The sequence below is a fragment of the Tiliqua scincoides genome, chromosome 5 (assembly GCF_035046505.1).
Source record: "Tiliqua scincoides isolate rTilSci1 chromosome 5, rTilSci1.hap2, whole genome shotgun sequence".
NCBI classification, from domain to species: domain Eukaryota; kingdom Metazoa; phylum Chordata; class Lepidosauria; order Squamata; family Scincidae; genus Tiliqua; species Tiliqua scincoides.
The window spans coordinates 114,588,717-114,606,347 of record NC_089825.1 but is presented as its reverse complement, the minus strand read 5'-3'; the positions used below and the strand labels follow the sequence as shown (position 1 = coordinate 114,606,347).

The 17,631-nt window shown below is 45.6% G+C and overlaps 2 protein-coding genes across 2 annotated transcripts; both read left to right on the top strand.

Moving 5' to 3' along the window:
* Positions 1 to 1,097: 1,097 nt before the first annotated feature.
* LOC136653270 (vomeronasal type-2 receptor 26-like) lies at positions 1,098 to 4,395 on the top strand. The gene is made up of 3 exons (XM_066630180.1): positions 1,098 to 1,175; positions 2,427 to 2,553; positions 3,497 to 4,395. Exons 1-3 carry the CDS (start codon positions 1,098 to 1,100, stop codon positions 4,393 to 4,395), a joined length of 1,104 nt encoding a protein of 367 aa, XP_066486277.1.
* Positions 4,396 to 5,749: 1,354 nt separating this feature from the next.
* LOC136653269 (vomeronasal type-2 receptor 26-like) lies at positions 5,750 to 8,877 on the top strand. Its single transcript, XM_066630179.1, has 2 exons — positions 5,750 to 5,778; positions 8,298 to 8,877. Exons 1-2 carry the CDS (start codon positions 5,750 to 5,752, stop codon positions 8,875 to 8,877), a joined length of 609 nt encoding a protein of 202 aa, XP_066486276.1.
* Positions 8,878 to 17,631: the final 8,754 nt, after the last annotated feature.

Genomic DNA, 17,631 nt, shown 5'->3' with positions numbered 1-17,631 from the left:
TGTGCCAGTGGGGCATGTGCTGCATCCTGCAGTTGGGGGGCAGTCACGGAGGCCTCCTCAGGGTACGGCAATGTTTGTCCCTTACCTCAAAGTTGCATTGCCCTTATGCCAGTGCTGGAAAGTTGGTCAGGATTGAGCCCTTTACTTAACTAATGCAGTTTTATCCTACCTTCCCCACTCTGCCTCCACACTGGAGGTGTAAGGTAGCTTACACTGAACTGAAACAAACAAAAGGCAACATGAATACATAAAAGATGCCCTAATTTTATCAAGATGTAGGAATTTTATTGTGCACTTATAATAGACACATATAAATACATGCATACATCTAGATATACAGCTATCACATACGTATTTATAGCCCAGTCTTTTAGCGCCAGCGCTGGAAAGGATCAGGTTGGAGGTATCCTCAAGGAGGCAGCGTCTGCTTCCGTGCTGGAAAGTTAGTTAGGATTGGGTTGTAAGGCTACAGAAGTGGTATCTGTTTGAAATACTGGCTGGAAGCCACATTGTTTTCTTGAACCCTTTTCAGTTTCACATATACATCCTTGTAATTCAGTCACCACTAAAAACTCAAGTGTCTTGCCCAGAAATGGAAGGTTAGTCCAACCTGTCCAGTAGTTGTCTACTACTGAGAGATCCAAAGAAGGTGGGATTAAGGATGGGAAACAAACCTTTGTGTTTATTCTTCCCATCAAGGTTGATTAGTGAGTAGAAAAAGAGAAAAAGGGGGAAAAAAGAGCTGTTATCTGAGTAATGATTTTAAGGGTCTGTTGCCTGACTTCTGGGGCAGCCATATTTAGTAATTAACTTTTTTCCATATGGATGAAGAGAATTGAATAATTCAAGAGTCAATCACTGTAAATATTTAAACAAAGGATTAGACACACACTCAAAGACGTGTCTCTTCAATGCTCTGTGATTTGTATGTTCTTATTTTAATCTAGCTTCACACTGGTCTACGGAGCATCTCATTTAACAACAGTGCTGGTGATACAATCTTCTTGAATGAGAATGGGGAACAAGCTGCTGGATTCGATCTCATCAACTGGGTGACCTTCCCCAATCAAACCTTCTTAAAAGTGAAAATAGGGTGGATGGATCCACAGGCTCCACAAGGCAAAGAATTTGCCATCAAGAAGGAGGCCATCACATGGCACAGCAGGTTTAAGCAGGTGATGTTTGATTTGAAGTGTGAGATACAAAGCTAAATGGGAAAGCGCTTCAGTTCTGACCCTTGAGAATCCCTCAAGGCATTCTCTTGAGTATAATCATAACAGATTATACTGCTATGGGATTAAAGGCACTGCATACTGATTATTTTGGATTTTATTGATTCGTCATCTGAAATTTATTATTCTGCTTTTTATATTGTTTTGTGATTATCAATGTGTTAATAACTAAGATTCTTTTTGTTTGACAGCTGCCTAGTGCTTCAAAAAGTAGTGATATAATTTTCTTTTAAATAAATAAAATTAGCCACTCTCAAAAATCTCTCACGTTTGGGGATGGCAGTAACACAGCTGGGGTGGGTTGGAGCTGTAAGTGCTGCATGGCTCCAAAACTTGCTGTATAAACTGCCCCATTTCCCTTACTCTCAGGGCCATTCCAAGGTGTGAAAGCAACATGAAGGCATCTGCTCCATATGGCTTTTGCTACCAGATGGGCTCTGAGAGCAAGGGAGAGGGGGCGTTTACACAGTGAGTTTTGGAGCCATGCAGCACTTACAACTCCACCCCACCTCTTGCTCCGCTACTTGGTGATGGAGCATGTTGAGACGTTCTTGTCAGTTCTGGATATTCAGATCCATTCCAGCTCTGATTGTTCCACTAAGATCCAAATTCTTTCCCCACCACATTGTAGAAAGCAGCTGCAGCAAAAAGGGACATGCTGCATGCTATGTGGGGGGATGAGGGGTTGATCCAAAGGCAAACAGGAGTAAATAGAATCCATTTTCACTTGCATCCATGTAAGCCCTCATGGTGCCTATGGGTCTCCTTAGATGTACATCACCCAGTTTGGTGGCGTATTTCTGAGGAGGAGAAAGCAGCAAGAAGTTTTGTCAAAGGGGGATACAATTTGGCCTGCATATCTGTCACTAGATCCACCCCACCTTCTTCCTCCCTGGCCCCAGTTGCTCCCAAACCTCTCTCTCCCTGCACATAACCCCTGCACCATCTTACCTACATTGGAACAGTTTTCAGGCCGTGGCAGCAAACCATCTATACTGGCGCCCCATTGTGCTAGCAGCTCAAAATGGCCACTGGGGGACTGTGTGCACATCATGGCTGTCCTGCTGCAGAACATCGCATAAGAAGATTGGGCCATAAGTTAACACTGTCACTACACCCCCTGCTACAGAAGCATTCTCTCCACAGAGCTGTTAAGGTATGAGAACCATTCACTTTCTCCTCTCTTACGAATAGGCGCTGCCACTTGCGGTGTGTAATGACAAGTGCCATCCAGGCTATAGCAGAAAAACCAAGGAGGGACAGCCATTTTGTTGCTATGATTGTGTGAAATGCGCAGCTGGAAAGGTTGCAAACCAGAAGGGTAGGAGACATAAATCCTCTCTGGGCAAAACGGTGAACGATGATGTGTAGTACGAGACTCCCACACTGCACGGTCAACAATTAAACAATCTACACTCAGAAATAAATGACTGCTGCAATCTCTTATGACCTGCAGTATGATCTGCTTAATGCTGGCCAGTGAGGAGAACTCTTTGCCTGCCCCAGTGGAATTAAATCTATTGCATTGGTTCAATCAGACACAGTTTGCTTTACCGTTTTGCTCATGATCAAAATGACATGGTCAAGTAGACCTAGAAGGGTGGTCTGCTGAGACTGAGCTCTGATAGCTGCCTCTTTCTTGCTTGTACAAATGAAAGAAAGGTGACCAACCTTAAAACATTCCATCTGATAATCCAATGATATGGAAATATGAGCAGAATCACATGTCAGAGAAAAGTAAGCTCTTCAGAACAACTCTTGACATTGGACACGAGATGATATATTCAGGGCGCAATCCTAACTCTGACTTGGGCTGGCCCAAGTCCCTTGGGCAGGCCTGGGAGAGTCGCAAACGTGCCGTAATGTACACTTGCCCCTCCTCGAGGGGAAGCCAGGGCAGTGCTCCGACACGTGCCAGCCTGTGGAGACTGACAGATGCCTCCGCACTAGCTTCCACTCCAGTGCTTGGCCAATGCAAGCAAAAAAGTTAGGTGTGGGGGCGCGAGAAGGAGGAGGGAGGGCAATTGGCGGGGGGAGGGAGGGCAATTGGTGGCCCCAGGGCGGGCAGGAGGGGAGCAGGTGGCGGGGCTGCGAGTAGGTAGCTTACAACAGGGTAAGTTTAAAATATTTTACTCACCCCTTCCATGCCATCTGATCATCACCCCCCCCCCCCACAATAGGATGCAGCGCACACTTCATTGGTCCCATTGCATCACGTGGTCTAACCGGGGCCAGGATTGCAGCATGACGGTTTTGTTTTTCAGATATGGATGATTGTTTCAAATGCTCAGAAGATCACTTCCCAAACAAGAATCAAGATGGATGCCTTCCCAAGCTGCTCAACTTCCTCTCTTTCTCAGAAACATTGGGGATCGTTCTGGTTTCCTTAGCTCTTTCGTGTTCTCTGCTCACAGCTCTGGTGCTGAGCATTTTCATTAAGAATCAGAACACGCCAATTGTCAAAGCCAACAATCGGGACCTCACCTACTTTCTCCTCATCTCCCTAATGTTTTGCTTCCTCTGCTCCTTGCTATTTATTGGCCAGCCTCAGAAAGTGACATGCTATGTTCGCCAAACATCGTTTGGTGTCATCTTCTCAGTGGCTGTTTCTTGTATCTTGGCGAAGACCATCACTGTGGTTCTGGCTTTCATGGCCACCAAGCCAGGATCCAGAGTGAGGAAATGGTTGGGGAGAAGACTGACCACTTCCATTGTCCTTTCCTGCTCCCTGGTTCAAGCCAGCATTTGTGCTGTGTGGCTAAGCAAGTCTCCTCCCTTCCCAGATATTGATATGCACTCCCTGACTGAGGAAATCATCGTGGAATGCAATGAAGGGTCACTCATCATGTTTTATTGTGTTCTGGGCTACCTGGGATTTCTGGCCATTGTCAGCTTCACTGTGGCTTTCCTAGCCAGGAAATTGCCTGATACTTTCAATGAAGCCAAGTTCATCACGTTCAGTATGTTGGTCTTTTGCAGTGTTTGGTTGTCTTTTGTTCCATCTTACCTGAGCACAAAAGGGAAATCTGTTGTGGCTGTGGAGATCTTCTCCATTTTGTCTTCTAGTGCTGGATTGCTGGTTTTTATCTTTTTCCCCAAATGCTATATAATTATCCTGAAGTCTGAGTTAAACAGGAAGGAGCGGCTCATTAGGAGGAAGTAGGAAGAATCTAAGACGCTTATTGCACAATCCAAATCTTCTGTTGGGCTGGTGCAACCATCCCTGCACCAGGTGAGAGCAGCCCATGTGGGGCTTTCACATGTGGGAGGGGGGATAGGATCCAGTGGCAGCCTCTACCACCATCCCTGTCTCCCTTTTGAGCTTGAACCACCCTCTGGTCCACTCTCCCCCCACCCAGTTTTGCCCCCTCCCCGCCTTCCACTCACCTTGGAATGCATTTCTGCTGCTTGGCAGATGTCTTACTGAGAAGCACTTCTCCTGCCTCTCCCACAAGCATGGAGGCTGGCACTGGCCTCCCTGCCAGCACCTTCCCCCTCCCTTCCCGCAATGTGCCTGATGGTACATTTGTGTTGGTGATGCCTAGGCGGAGGATTGGGTTGCCCAAACACTTGAAATAGAAAGTGGTTAGCCATCTCTTTTGGGAAAGGAAACTGCAATGAAAGCCAGGTGGAATTCAAGGCAGTTAGGACAATTTTGGTCTATTTATAACCCTAATCCCTTGATTTATATAGCAGAGCCATAGAACATGTGAACTGTGCAATAGTACATATCTATATATTGTATCTATACATATGCTGTAAGTCGTATACATTCCAGAACTCAGTGCAACCAAGTTTGGTAAATCTCTCTTGAAGGTGACAGTGTAGACCCATCTCAATTAACTAGAACTAGTCGGTAACCAGCTGACACCCACCTCCTTCAAGTAGCCCTTGCAACTGCAGGCATCCCAAATATGGAAGGTCACAAATGGATGGAAGCACTACATAATGTCTTTTCTCCCCCTCTGAGAACATTCTGCTATAGAAGAAATCCAGGTCCCCCCATCCCCTCCCCACACTCCCCTCCCCCCACATGGTAGAATCAACAAAGGGAATGCTGCTAAATTCCCAACTGCATTAACTCTAGATGAAGATGCACATTTGACACAGGTCCAAGTGCCCACAGTATCTCTGTGACCTATACATACAGGTGTTTTAAAACTGTTCTTTATTTTACTCAGAAGTAAGTCAACTGTGTTCAGTAAGACTTAGGCTGTCAGCCTGTCTTACTCACCAGAAAGAAACAGCTCTATCTATTAGATGGATTATATTAATTTTGTGTTGTTTTTTTTAATCAGTTGCAGAACTTTTTTCCCCAGTCTCCTGTCTAAGAAACCAATCCTATGGGCTGTATGCAACAGTGCTACAGCCACAGTGCTGGTACTGGGTGTTGTAAGAGCAGCAGAAAGCACTTTTCAGCACTCAGGGAGTAAGCGGTGCTGGGGAGAAGGCCTGTGCCATCTTGTGGGCACTGCATCTTGCCCAACAGCTGGCAGTGAAAGTAAGGTTTGCACTGGATGGTGGAGGGGCACGGGAAGGATGGCAGGTGGGTGTTCTGGAGGCAGGGAGGAGGTGTTTTCTGATGGGGAAGGGCAGAATGGGGGTACTTAGGCCTGGGAGGGGGTGGAGATGTCAGAGCAGGGAACAAATGCTCTCTTACCCCCAGGAGACCTCCTGCCTGCTCAGCTGCAGTGCTGGTTTCAGCATGGGCCTGGTGGCCTTGCTGCCCCTGCGCTGCATAGCATTGGGACTGCTAGATAGAGCACTACCGTCCTCAGGTCATGGGGCAGCAAGTCAACCCCAAGACGTATAATGATATAGAGCTCAATAAGGGCAGCTTTATTTTTCTCTCCTGCAATCTCCACCACTGTAAGTTGACCTGAATTTTAGGAGGGTGATGTTCCTGGCTGGAGAGCTGCACTTCTGATGGGAAGTGGGGGTACATCTGAAATATGGGTGTGCAAGTGCTTCTAGAGCTCTGTGACTGCTAACCAAGGATCACATTTCATCAATTGGATCACATTGACTCAAGAATATATCCTGGAGATACAGTGTAATTTTAGATGTTGCAATAGTTTAGGACAGGGGTGCCCAAAACGCGGCCCAGGGGCCACTTGTGGCCCTTGGGGGCTCCGAATCAGGCCCTCATGGAGCCCCCAGTCTCCAATGAGCCTCTGGCCCTCTGGAGACTTGCTGGAGCCTGTGCTGGCCCAACACAACTGCTCTCAGCATGAAGACAATTATTCTACCTCTCACCTGAGCTGTGGGACAAGGGCTCCCTCCGCTGGGATTGAATAGGATTGGGCTGTTGGTTTCATCACATTTCTTTTCATCAATACATAAGCCAGAGAGCGAGAGAGAGAGAGAGAGAGAGAGAGAGAGAGAGAGAGAGAGAGAGAGAGAGAGAGAGAGAGAGAGATGATGCTCCAGGTTCATGAAATTGGCTTGCGACCCACCTAGTGGGTCCAGACCCACAGTTTGAGAAACACTGGTCTAGTCTAAAAAAGGGGGGAGAGGACATGTAAAAACTAAAGGTCAATCAACCTGACTTCAGTTCCAGTTAAGAAGGTGGACAGCCTAATAAAGCATAAAATCTTGGAACACGCAAATAACAAGTTTTGCTGAGGGAGAATCAGGGTGGTCTCTGCATGGGTATGTCTTGCCTCACACATCTTTAAGTCTTCTTTGAAAAAGCTAACAGGCATGTGGAGAACCTGTAGGAGAATATAAACCTGGACTTTCAGAAGGCATTTGACATAGTCCCTCACCAAACGCTTCTGAGAAAGCTCAACAATCAGGAAATAAGAGGACAGACCCTCTTGCGGAATAGGAACTTGCTGCAAAACAAGAATGAGTGTGAGTGAAAATGGATTGTGGCCTTCCAGATTGCTCATAGAGGAGTATTTATATTCTGAATAAGTTTTTAATTCAATATGGACTAGAAGACTTTCAGAAGTACCTTCCTCACTTACTGTACTCTGTTCAATCCACAATAACTAGACTAAACTTAGTCGTAGACTTAGATCTATTAATTGTTAGTATTTTATGTTGTTAAGAGCCTATGTTAGGATGCTGTGATGGCTCGTATATATGTTCAGTTGTATACTATGAATGTATTGTTATTTTTATGCTGCTCGGTGACCATAATAAAACTGAACTGAACTGAACTGGGTTATTTTTACAGTGGAGAGAAGTGAAAAGCAGTGTGCCCAAAAGGTCATTCTTGGGACCAGCAGTTTTTATTTTGTTGATAATTGAGTTGGGGATAAGCAGTGAGGTGACCAAGATTGCAGATGACACTAAACTTTTCTAGGTGGTGATATCTAGAACAGATTGCGGTGAGATCCGGGAGGATATCTCCAAAATCGGGGAATGGGGGGGAGCGAATGACAGATGTGAGTCAATGTAAGTAAGTGTAAAGTGATGCACATCGAGGAAATGAATGAAAATTTCACATGTATGGTGGTAGGATCTGACCTGTCTGTGATGGAACATGAGAGAGATCTTGGAGTGGTGGTAAACACCTTGATGAAAATGTTGACGTGGTGTGTGGCTGTGAAGAAGGCCAATTCCATGCTCCAGATCATTAGAAAAAAGATTGAGAACAAAATGGCTAATATTAGTATGCCATTGTACAAACTGATTGTAAGGCCACATCTGGAGTATTAGGTCCAGTTCTGTATGAAATGACTTCTTGGGACGTAGGATAATTAATGCAAGAACTTTAATAGAATGAAGTCTCCCCCCCCCCCAGACATGGATGATTGCTTCACATGCTCAGAAGATCAATTTCCAAACAAGAATCAAGATGAATGTCTTCCGAAGCGGATCAACTTCCTCTCCTTCTCAGACACATGGGGAATGATTTGGCTTCCTTAGCTGTCTCTTTCTCTTTGCTCACAGCTTTGGTGTTTGTTATTTTCATTAAGCATAGGAATCAAGACCTCACCTACTCTCTCCTCTTCTCTCTTTTGCTTTGTTTCCTTTGCTCCTTAATATTCATTGGCTGGCCTCAGACACTACTGTGTTGTTTACGCCAAACATTTTTTGGTGTTGTCTTCTCAGTGGCTGTTTCCTGCAAAAACCATCACTTGTTTTCTTGGCAAAAACCATCACTGTGGTTGTGGCTTTCACAGCCACTAAGCCAGGATCCAAGATGAGGAAATGGGTAGGGAAAAGACTGGCAAACTCCATTGTTTTTTTCTGCTCCCTGATTCAAGCCAGTATTTGTGCTGTGTGGCTAGAAACTGCTCCTCCATTCCAAGATACTGACATGCACTCTCTGACTGAAGAAATCATAGTGGAGTGTAATGAAGGATCACATGTCATGTTTTATTGTGTTCTGGGTTACTTGGGATATCTGGCTCTTGTCAGTTTCACTGTAGCTTTACTAGCCAGGAAGCTGCCTGACAGTTTCAATGAGGCCAAATTCATCACTTTCAGCATGTTGGTCTTTTGCAGTGTCTGGTTGTCTTTTGTCCCATCTTACTTTAGCACCAAGGGCAAGTATGTGGTGGCTGTGGAGATCTTCTCCATCTTGGCCTCTAGTGCTGGGTTACTGGCTTGCATTTCCCCCCCAAAATGCTACATAATTATCCTAAGACCTGACCTGAACAGCAAGGAACAGCTGATTCGGAGAAAGTAGTAGGGATAAAAGTGTTTCAGTTGTTTTCTAAACAGTAACCTGAAGTCAAAGTTTTGACAGCATTCATAGTTATTCTTATGATAAACTGCTTTGTTTCCTTTAGAGAGCAATCCTAACCCACTTTCCAGCACTGACTGAAGGGCAATGCAGCTCTGAGGGAACAAATATTCCCTTACTTTGAGGAGGCCTCTGTGAGCACCACCCAACTGCAGAATGCAGCACACGTCCCATTGGCACAGCTATGCCAGTGCTGGGAAGTTGGTTAGGATTCGGGCCTTAGTTAACTAATCTCTCTCCCATTTTTGGATGTAAACCTTTATCTACCTAAGAGATGTTCCAGGTACAAAATCAGCAAAGAAGCAGCCCTGTTGGTATTATTTGTGAGGAGAGTTAAAATGTTGTGTGAAAATGTCTCGCAGTCAAATAAACGAACATGCTGAACCTTTCCACAGTCAACGCTGCATTTGGAAGTATATCACTCCTTCAACTTGGGAATGGAGGTGGAACAGCTTTGCCAATTCACCCAGTGCATGATGGTCAGGTCTCAGCAAGTGACTGGATGCGGGACACTTGGTAACAATTTGGGCACAGTCCCATTGGCACAGTCCCACCAGAACTGAAAAGTTGGATAGGATTGGGCCTTAAAGCAATTACACTGCCTGCTGAGGGGATCACTCTTGCCTTTATCCCTGTGTCAGGTGACAGAGGACCACATCTCTTCACAGTCATTTGCCATGGCTGGAACCTTAGTATTTCCCAACTTCATTCTCTTTCTGCCTCCAGTTTTTCATTTCTCCTCCTTCCTCCTGCTACCAAAGAACCCCCAGTTTCCCAATCTCAGTTCTCCATGATAAACCCCTGATTTCTCTATGACTTGACCCCCCCTTTCCCCACTCCCTGCTTGTACCACTGTACTCCAGCTATCCCTCACAGGAATTTCCTTCTGTTTCCCACTTCTATCTAGAAACCAGTTGCATTTAGGACCTCGTTGCATGGGAAACTCTAAAGCATACTGGATTGCGTTTTACTTTTGACCTTCTCCCCATTATTGTATGACTATCTCCACCACAAAGTGACCTCTACTGTTACTCCTTTACCCTTATCACCTCTTTCTTGAATGCCATTGGCCACCCCACACATATGAAAGGTTTTGTACATAGTCACATGTTATACATGTCATAAAAGCACACCCAATAACATAAGATTGTACTGTGAGTTTATTGAGTTAAATAGTGTCAAAGTATTTTAGAAAGGACCAAAATACACACCAACCAATTTACAGAAAGGTACAGAAAGGTTCTTCGTCATCCACTCCTTTATGTTTATTAACAGTGCAATCCTAACCTGCTCACGCACAACCAGGATGCACGGGCTGCATAGTATCCTATACAGGTTAGGAAGCAGCTGGAGGTGACCTCAGGGTAAGGGGGTATATTTCCCCTTCCCCAGAGTAAAGCCCCAGCTGTCCCTGTTGGACTACTCAGATCTGCACAAGCTATTTAGCTGGCGCAAATCTGGGAAGGCCGGTGCAATGCTGGCCCAGCTGCGAGATGTGTTAGGATATGGCATGTACTGCCACCATGAATCCTGCCCTCTCCCAGGCTCAACCCTCCCTATTGTGCCCTGCCCCAAAATAACTCCTCCCTGCCTCCAGCACTCCCTCCCACCATCTCCCACCCCCCATGCTGCCTGGCATAAACTTAACTGTGCCAGCTGGCTCCGGAATTGAATTGGGTTTTTTGATTGGGCTACCCATTTAATAATTTCTATTTGTGTTGCCAACATGCGGTCCAGGATAAAGCAAAATAATTCTCAGGTCTGGTATTGCAAATCAGTCCCGAGTTTGGGTATTTAGCAATATACAGCTTAGGGGAAGTTTTTAGGAAAGCTTTCCTTTCCCCTCTGCACTCCATTCTAATACCTCTCCACTTTTTTAAGGCCCTCTAGATTTTGCAAAGCTCCCCTTCCAAGTTGGACAGGAGCGCTTCTGTTAGATTCTGAGGGTATGCAAGGGGTGGGGAAACACCTCTATGTACACTGCTCAAAACAATAAAGGGAACACTTAAACAACACATCCGAGATCTGAATGAACGAAATTTGCCTATTAAATACTTTGTTTCTGACATAGTTGAATGTGCTGACAACAAAATCACACAACAATCATCAATGGAAATCACATTTATCAACCCATGGATAACTCTAAAATACAACTGCTGCATTTAAAGTACTCTGCTGTGTATGCTGTTTTGTGCACCCTGCTCACACTGGGAAGAAACCAAGGTTCCACCACCACCACTATATTCTCCTTAACCTTAACAGGTCCATTATTACTTCTGGATGCAACCAGTGATGCTGTCCCGCCGCACCTGCAGGTCTTCTGCAGCCTCTGCAAGCCTCAGAAGACCTCCACAGGTTCAGAACCTGTGGTGTGTTAAATCCTGAGGGAGTTGTCGTTCCCCCCCCCCATTCATTATATCATGAATAGTTGAATATAAGGGCTGGGCAGCCCAATCCTGAGCTGCCCGTTGCGCAGGATTGCTGTGGCGCAAAAAATGGCTGCCGCAGTATCCTGCGTGCACAGGGCAGCTGCCACTGGCTCCTTGGGAGAAGGTAGATTCCCTGAGTAAGGGAAGTAGCTACTCAGTTCTGTGGTGGCTTTGGAGCTGGCCCAGAATCAAGAAGCCTCATGTTGCACCACAAGGCCTGACACTGGGCTCTGGATCTGGCAGAGCTGAGCTCTGCCAGTCTCGTCCCCCTCCCACCCCACTCCCTTCCCCCAGAAGGCCTCTGTGTGTCCTCCCCCTGCCCTGGAGTGCCTCCCCCTAACTCCCCCGCACCCCCACTCACCTCTCCACCACCTGGTGGTCCAGGTGAGCACTAGGCAGCAGAATGTGGGCCCAGTGCTGGGCTCATGCTGGGTGAGCTCCAGTGCTGGGCCTGTGGTACTGCTCACAACAGTGTGCATGGTGGTCAGCTGCTGTGTGAAGCACAGGATCAGGCCCTTAAATGCTTAAGATGTGAGCATTTTGGTACCATTTTCCATAGTGATTGCCAAAAAAGGTCATTGAGGTTGAGATTGAGTGCTTCTGGCTGAAGAAAACACATATGATTGAAAAAGGAATTCTCTGCAGAATAATTTAAAGAATCAGTTTTCATGTGCACACAAAATGAGGGGGAAAAGACATATTTGACTGTTCACTGTTTAATTTTAAAGCCAGCACAAATGAACTCTTACAGTGGCAAGAAGCTAAAGAAATTGTTCCTTCCACACACGCAAAAAAATAAAAAAACAACATTTTGGCAGTAAGAAAACATATGAAGTACATTTCAGGTAGAAACACATTCTGTTTTTCCACTTCCAAAATTTCACCAGAATTTCAACAGTGGGTTTGGGGCATAAATGATTGTAATTTAGCACTAATTTTGCATCCTCTTTTATTTATTTTTTGTTCCTTTTTGCTAAGATTTCTTATTGTATATTAGCACCACTGATGGATGTTAAAACCCAGTTTCCTTCCTTCTACCGGAAGGTCCCCAATGAAAAACATCAGTACCGAGGGATTGTACGTTTACTTCTGCATTTCTATTGGACTTGGGTTGGACTCGTAACAGCAGATGATGAGAATGGAGAAAATTTCTTGCAGACGCTGATGTCCGTGCTTGCCCAGAATGGCATCTGTCCAGCTCTCATTGAAAAAACACCAGCCATACTTCAAGTGATAGACTTGACTACTACATTTGAATCCATCCAGTCCCAGTCCGCTTCACTAATGAACAACAATATCAATGTATACGTTGTAAACACAAGTTATCGGACTACATCATGTTTGATATGGCTGATATATGTGCTTTCCTTACTTGAAGGCACTAAGAATGTTAGTAAAGTGTTGATTTTGACAGCCCAATGGGATTTCTCAGTGATGACGCTGCAGAGGGCACTCGAAATACAACCCTTTGATGGCGCCTTGTCTTTTGCAATTCACTCCAATGAAATTCTTGGGTTTATGCAATTCCTCCAAAGCCTGCATCCTAACTCTCCAAAAGGAGATGGTTTTTTCCAGGTGTTCTGGGAAAAGGCATTTGACTGCTTATTTTCTGATACCAATGAAGGCAAGGAAAAAACTGTTCCTTGCACTGGTCAAGAGAAGCTGGAGAGCCTCCCTGGGACTCTTTTTGAAATGAGTATAATGAGTCAAAGCTACAGCATCTACAATGCAGTCTATGCCATAGCACACGCTTTACATAAGACGTTCACTTCCAGTTCAAAACGCAACACAATTAGTGATCAACATAGACGGGATCATCTGAATTTACAATCTTGGCAGGTAATATTTCAAATCAAGAAGACTTGTATTGTCCTGGGTAGTCTTTTATATTTAAGCATGTGATGAAAGAAGTATACTAGCCGACTCCAAATGGTGCCTTTCTTTATCTCAAACCGTCGGTCGTGACCCACTAGGTGGGCCGTGAACCAATTCAGGTGGGACCCCACTCATTTCAATGTGTATTTTTTATGTAATATATTAGACTGGATGGTATGTGACTGCATTTGGGGAAATGTTACAGATCTGTACCTTTAACAGACTACTAAGCATTATTGTTGTTGTTGTTGTTGTTGTTGTAGTTGTAGTTGTTGTACCGCTTTTCAACAAAAAAGTTCACAAAGCAGTTTACAAAGAAAATCAAATGACCAATGGCTCCCTGTCTCAAAAGGGCTCACATTCTAAAAAGATGCAAAACAACACCAGCAGACAACCACTAGAAAAAAGCACTGCTGGGGTGAAGCTGGCCAGTTACTCTCCCCCTGCTAAAAAGAGGAGCACCCACTTGAAAAAGTGCCTCTTTCCCAGTTAGCAGGGGTCAGTATATGCCTTATCATTTTTTTAAACAGATCATCAACTGTTTGGGAGAGTTAGGAGGGTCTTTCTTTATTTTAAATACATTTTAAGCCTGTATTGGCAACCTTCAGTCTCGAAAGACTATGGTATCGCGCTCTGAAAGGTGGTTCTGGCACAGCGTCTAGTGTGGCTGAAAAGGCCAATCCGGGAGTGACAATCCCTTCCACACCGGGAGCAAGTGCAGTCTGTCCCTGGTCTGTCTCCCTGGCTATGGGCCTTCCTTCTTTGCCTCTTAGCCTCAGACTGTTGGCAAAGTGTCTCTTCAAACTGGGAAAGGCCATGCTGCACAGCCTGCCTCCAAGCGGGCCGCTCAGAGGCCAGGGTTTCCCACTTGTTGAGGTCCATCCCTAAGGCCTTCAGATCCCTCTTGCAGATGTCCTTGTATCGCAGCTGTGGTCTACCTGTAGGGCGCTTTCCTTGCACGAGTTCTCCATAGAGGAGATCCTTTGGGATCCGGCCATCATCCATTCTCACGATATTCATTGTAAACTTCTAATTTACTGGCAGCCCAATCCTGAGCTGCCCAGAGCTCCCAGGCTCGGCATCTCCACAGAGGGCTCCCGCCAGATCCTGTGCCTCCCGCGTTGCCGGTGCCGGTTTAGCGCCAAGCGGTTGCCCAGGTTCGTGGCTCGGCGGTCTCCTGGACTCCCGGGCAACAGAATGGGAGGCAAGGGTGTGGACGGGGGCATGGGAGAGGCATTCCGGGGAGGGGGGAGGCTGGCAGGGGTGGAGAGAGGGCTTGCTAGGGGGCGTGCCATGGGGCAGGCAGGAGTATGATCCATAATATGCCATTATCATCTCTCTTCATCCGTTTGTTTTCCTATTTCACTCTCCTGTAGCTTCACCCTTTCCTAAGGAGCATCTTATTTAACAACAGTGCTGGGGAAACCATCTTCTTTAAGGAGAATGGTGAACTAGCAGCTGGATTTGATATCACCAACTGGGTGACTTTTCCAAACCAAACTTTCTTGGCAACATGGGGGCAAAATGGAGACATTATTTTGGACATTGTTTTCTGCTCTTTGAAACTTACTGTGAAACTCTTTTTACTTTGTTTAGGAATTTGATTGATGGTTCCTATCTCACCTGCCTTAAACATCATTGTTGGATCCAACCCATTATTAGCACCAGTGATGGATGTTAAAGTCTTGTCACTGTGCTTCTGTACGACCTCCTTTCACTTCTCCAGCACCTGTAGCCTGGTCTCCAAGGCCTATGACCTGGTCCTATGGTCCTTGTCCAAGAACATAAGAACAGCCCCACTGGATCAGGCCATAGGTCCATCTAGTACAGCTTCCTGTGTCTCACAGCGGCCTTATAAGGGCATAAAAACATCACTTTTGGTTTCCCCCAAGAAACTTGAAATAACCTTTTTTGCCCAAAACAGGCATTCTTAGGATTGGAGGGGCCTCATTGGTGCCACAGCATTGCTACACAGGGAGTTAGGGTTGGGCTCCTCATGTGTCACTGTGAGGGTTAAAAACCCCTTAAACACACATCTCTATATAAGGTCATACCCTATCCAACATACCTTGGGTACATCGGTAACATCTTCCAAAGAAATCTTGAACATAATTTCCAATGGGACACAAAGGACTGCTTCACACCTAACTATTGACCAGAAGGAAGACAATCAGTTGTTAGTTATAGTGTTATGCATACATGAATAAATTAACAAAGAAAGGTAAAAAAAATAAACTAGGGGAAATGCGTAAGTGAATTTGCTTTCAAGCATCTCTTTCTAGGCAGACATCATTATTTAAACAGACCAGAACAGTAGGCATTTGGAATATAGGCATGCCTCACTAATATGGGTGAGGTGAGGTTCCAAACCACCACCATAAAGTGAATATGACTTTAATCTCTATGCAACAGTAGATACATTAGTGCAACACTGGTAAACGGTGCAAAACAAAAAAACAAAACAAAAAAAACTGTCCCAAAAATTTTTCTGAAAAAAAGTTTTTTTCTGTTGAAAGTGGAGAGGTGAAAGGATTGTTCTGCACAATTTACAGAGTGTTTGGGTCACCCCATTTTATGCCTCCAGAGGTCAAAGATCACTATTTTAGGGAAACTGAGGCACTGGAATTGTTTGCAGGGTATCCTTCCCCCCACAGTGATAAAAAAAATGAAACTTTGGCTTAGTGTTTAGGGTGAGGAACTAGACTTTGGATTCCACTTGGTTTGCAGCCCCTCAGATACAGATAAATACTTTTAATCAGCTGTGTAACACACTGATGCGCTAATACATTTAATGTAGGAACCATAGGCCTACTTTGACTATTTCTCACTTTACAACCACTCTTTGTAATTTCATCACATGGGGGGGATTCTGTTGGGTTTTATTCATATCTCTCTCTGTGGAACATAATCCACAGTTTAAGGCATCCGCTGAAGTTTAAGGCATCCGCTTGAGTCAGTCAGGAGAAGATTCCCACCTCTACAGTCATTCAGATGGGAAAAAAATATAGCTATTAAAAGTTTCAGGCGCCTTCATTCTCAACATTGCTAAACTGTCAGTACAATCTTGGGCATTACTCAAAAGGAAGACCCATTGAGATAACTGGGGCTTACCCCCACGCAAGTGTTCATAGAATTGCATTCATACAGTCCAATCCTAACCTGCCCTGGAGCAGGCAGGCTGGGGGACCTGCCCCACATCCAAGGCAGGGTTGAGGCTGAAAGTGGCTCAGCCAGGGGCAAGGGGAATCACTTTCCCTTACCCCAAGTAACGCTGCAGCAGCCCCAGTGGGGTTACTCATATCTGTGCAATGAAAAATAGTGGCACAGATCCTAGCAGACTGGAACTGCCCCAGGCTGCCTGGGAATGGGAATAGAATCCGGTATAAGTGCTGGATCATGGCACCACCCCTTCACCCACCGCCTGCCCATGGGCTTGCCCACCACCTGCTCTCCCCAGCCCAGGATGCATCCTCCATGCCCTCCCCACACCCCCCTTCAGATCTCCACGCGGCCTACCTTAGCCAGTGCGGGCTGACCTTTTGTGCCAGCCCAACAGGGCTTGGGCCAGCCTCCCTCCACTCCCAGTACTATGGAAGTGCTTTAAGCCACTTTTGCGACACCACCACCCCCTCCCCAGGATTGCGCCCTCAGTCATTTTTCATTGAAAACTTATGTTTCCAGCAGTGTCACTGGTTTCTCAAGGTTTATCTCAAGATCTGTGATATTGAAGACTTGTCTTTCCAGCAAGTGACATGGTGTTGACAGGTTATTTGCTGCTTTTGTTCTGAGGTTGCAAAACAGATGAGGTACCTGTTCCAGCAGGCAGCTCAGTGTGAGATAGGAGGCTTTTTCCTCCTCAAGCCATGAAGAAGATATTCAGAGGTCAAAGAGGCACCCCCTCCCCAAGGCTGGTAGAACTGAAGGAATAGAAGAACCTAAGAACATAAGACGAGCCCCGCTGGATCAAGCCAAAGGCCCATCTAATCCAGCTTCCTGTATCTCACAGTGGCCCACCAAATGCCCCAGGGAGCACACAAGACAACAGGCATGACCTGCATCCTGGTGCCCTCCCCTGCATCTCGCAATCAGAGGCAGCCTGCCTTTAAAACCAAGAGCCTGCACATACCTACTATGACTTGCAACCCGTAATGAACTTCTCCTCCAGAAATTTGTCCAATCCCCTCTTAATGGCATCCAGGCAAGATACCATAACTACTTCTTGTGGCAAAGAGTTCCACAAAATAATTACATGCTTACTAATTACTAATTACAAGGAATAACCTTGCAATAACCTTGTAATGCCGGCTAACCAAATGGTGAACCAATGTTCACAAGGTATTCAGAGGTCAAAGAGGCACCCCCTACTTGAGGCCGGTGTTATTGAAAGAACAGG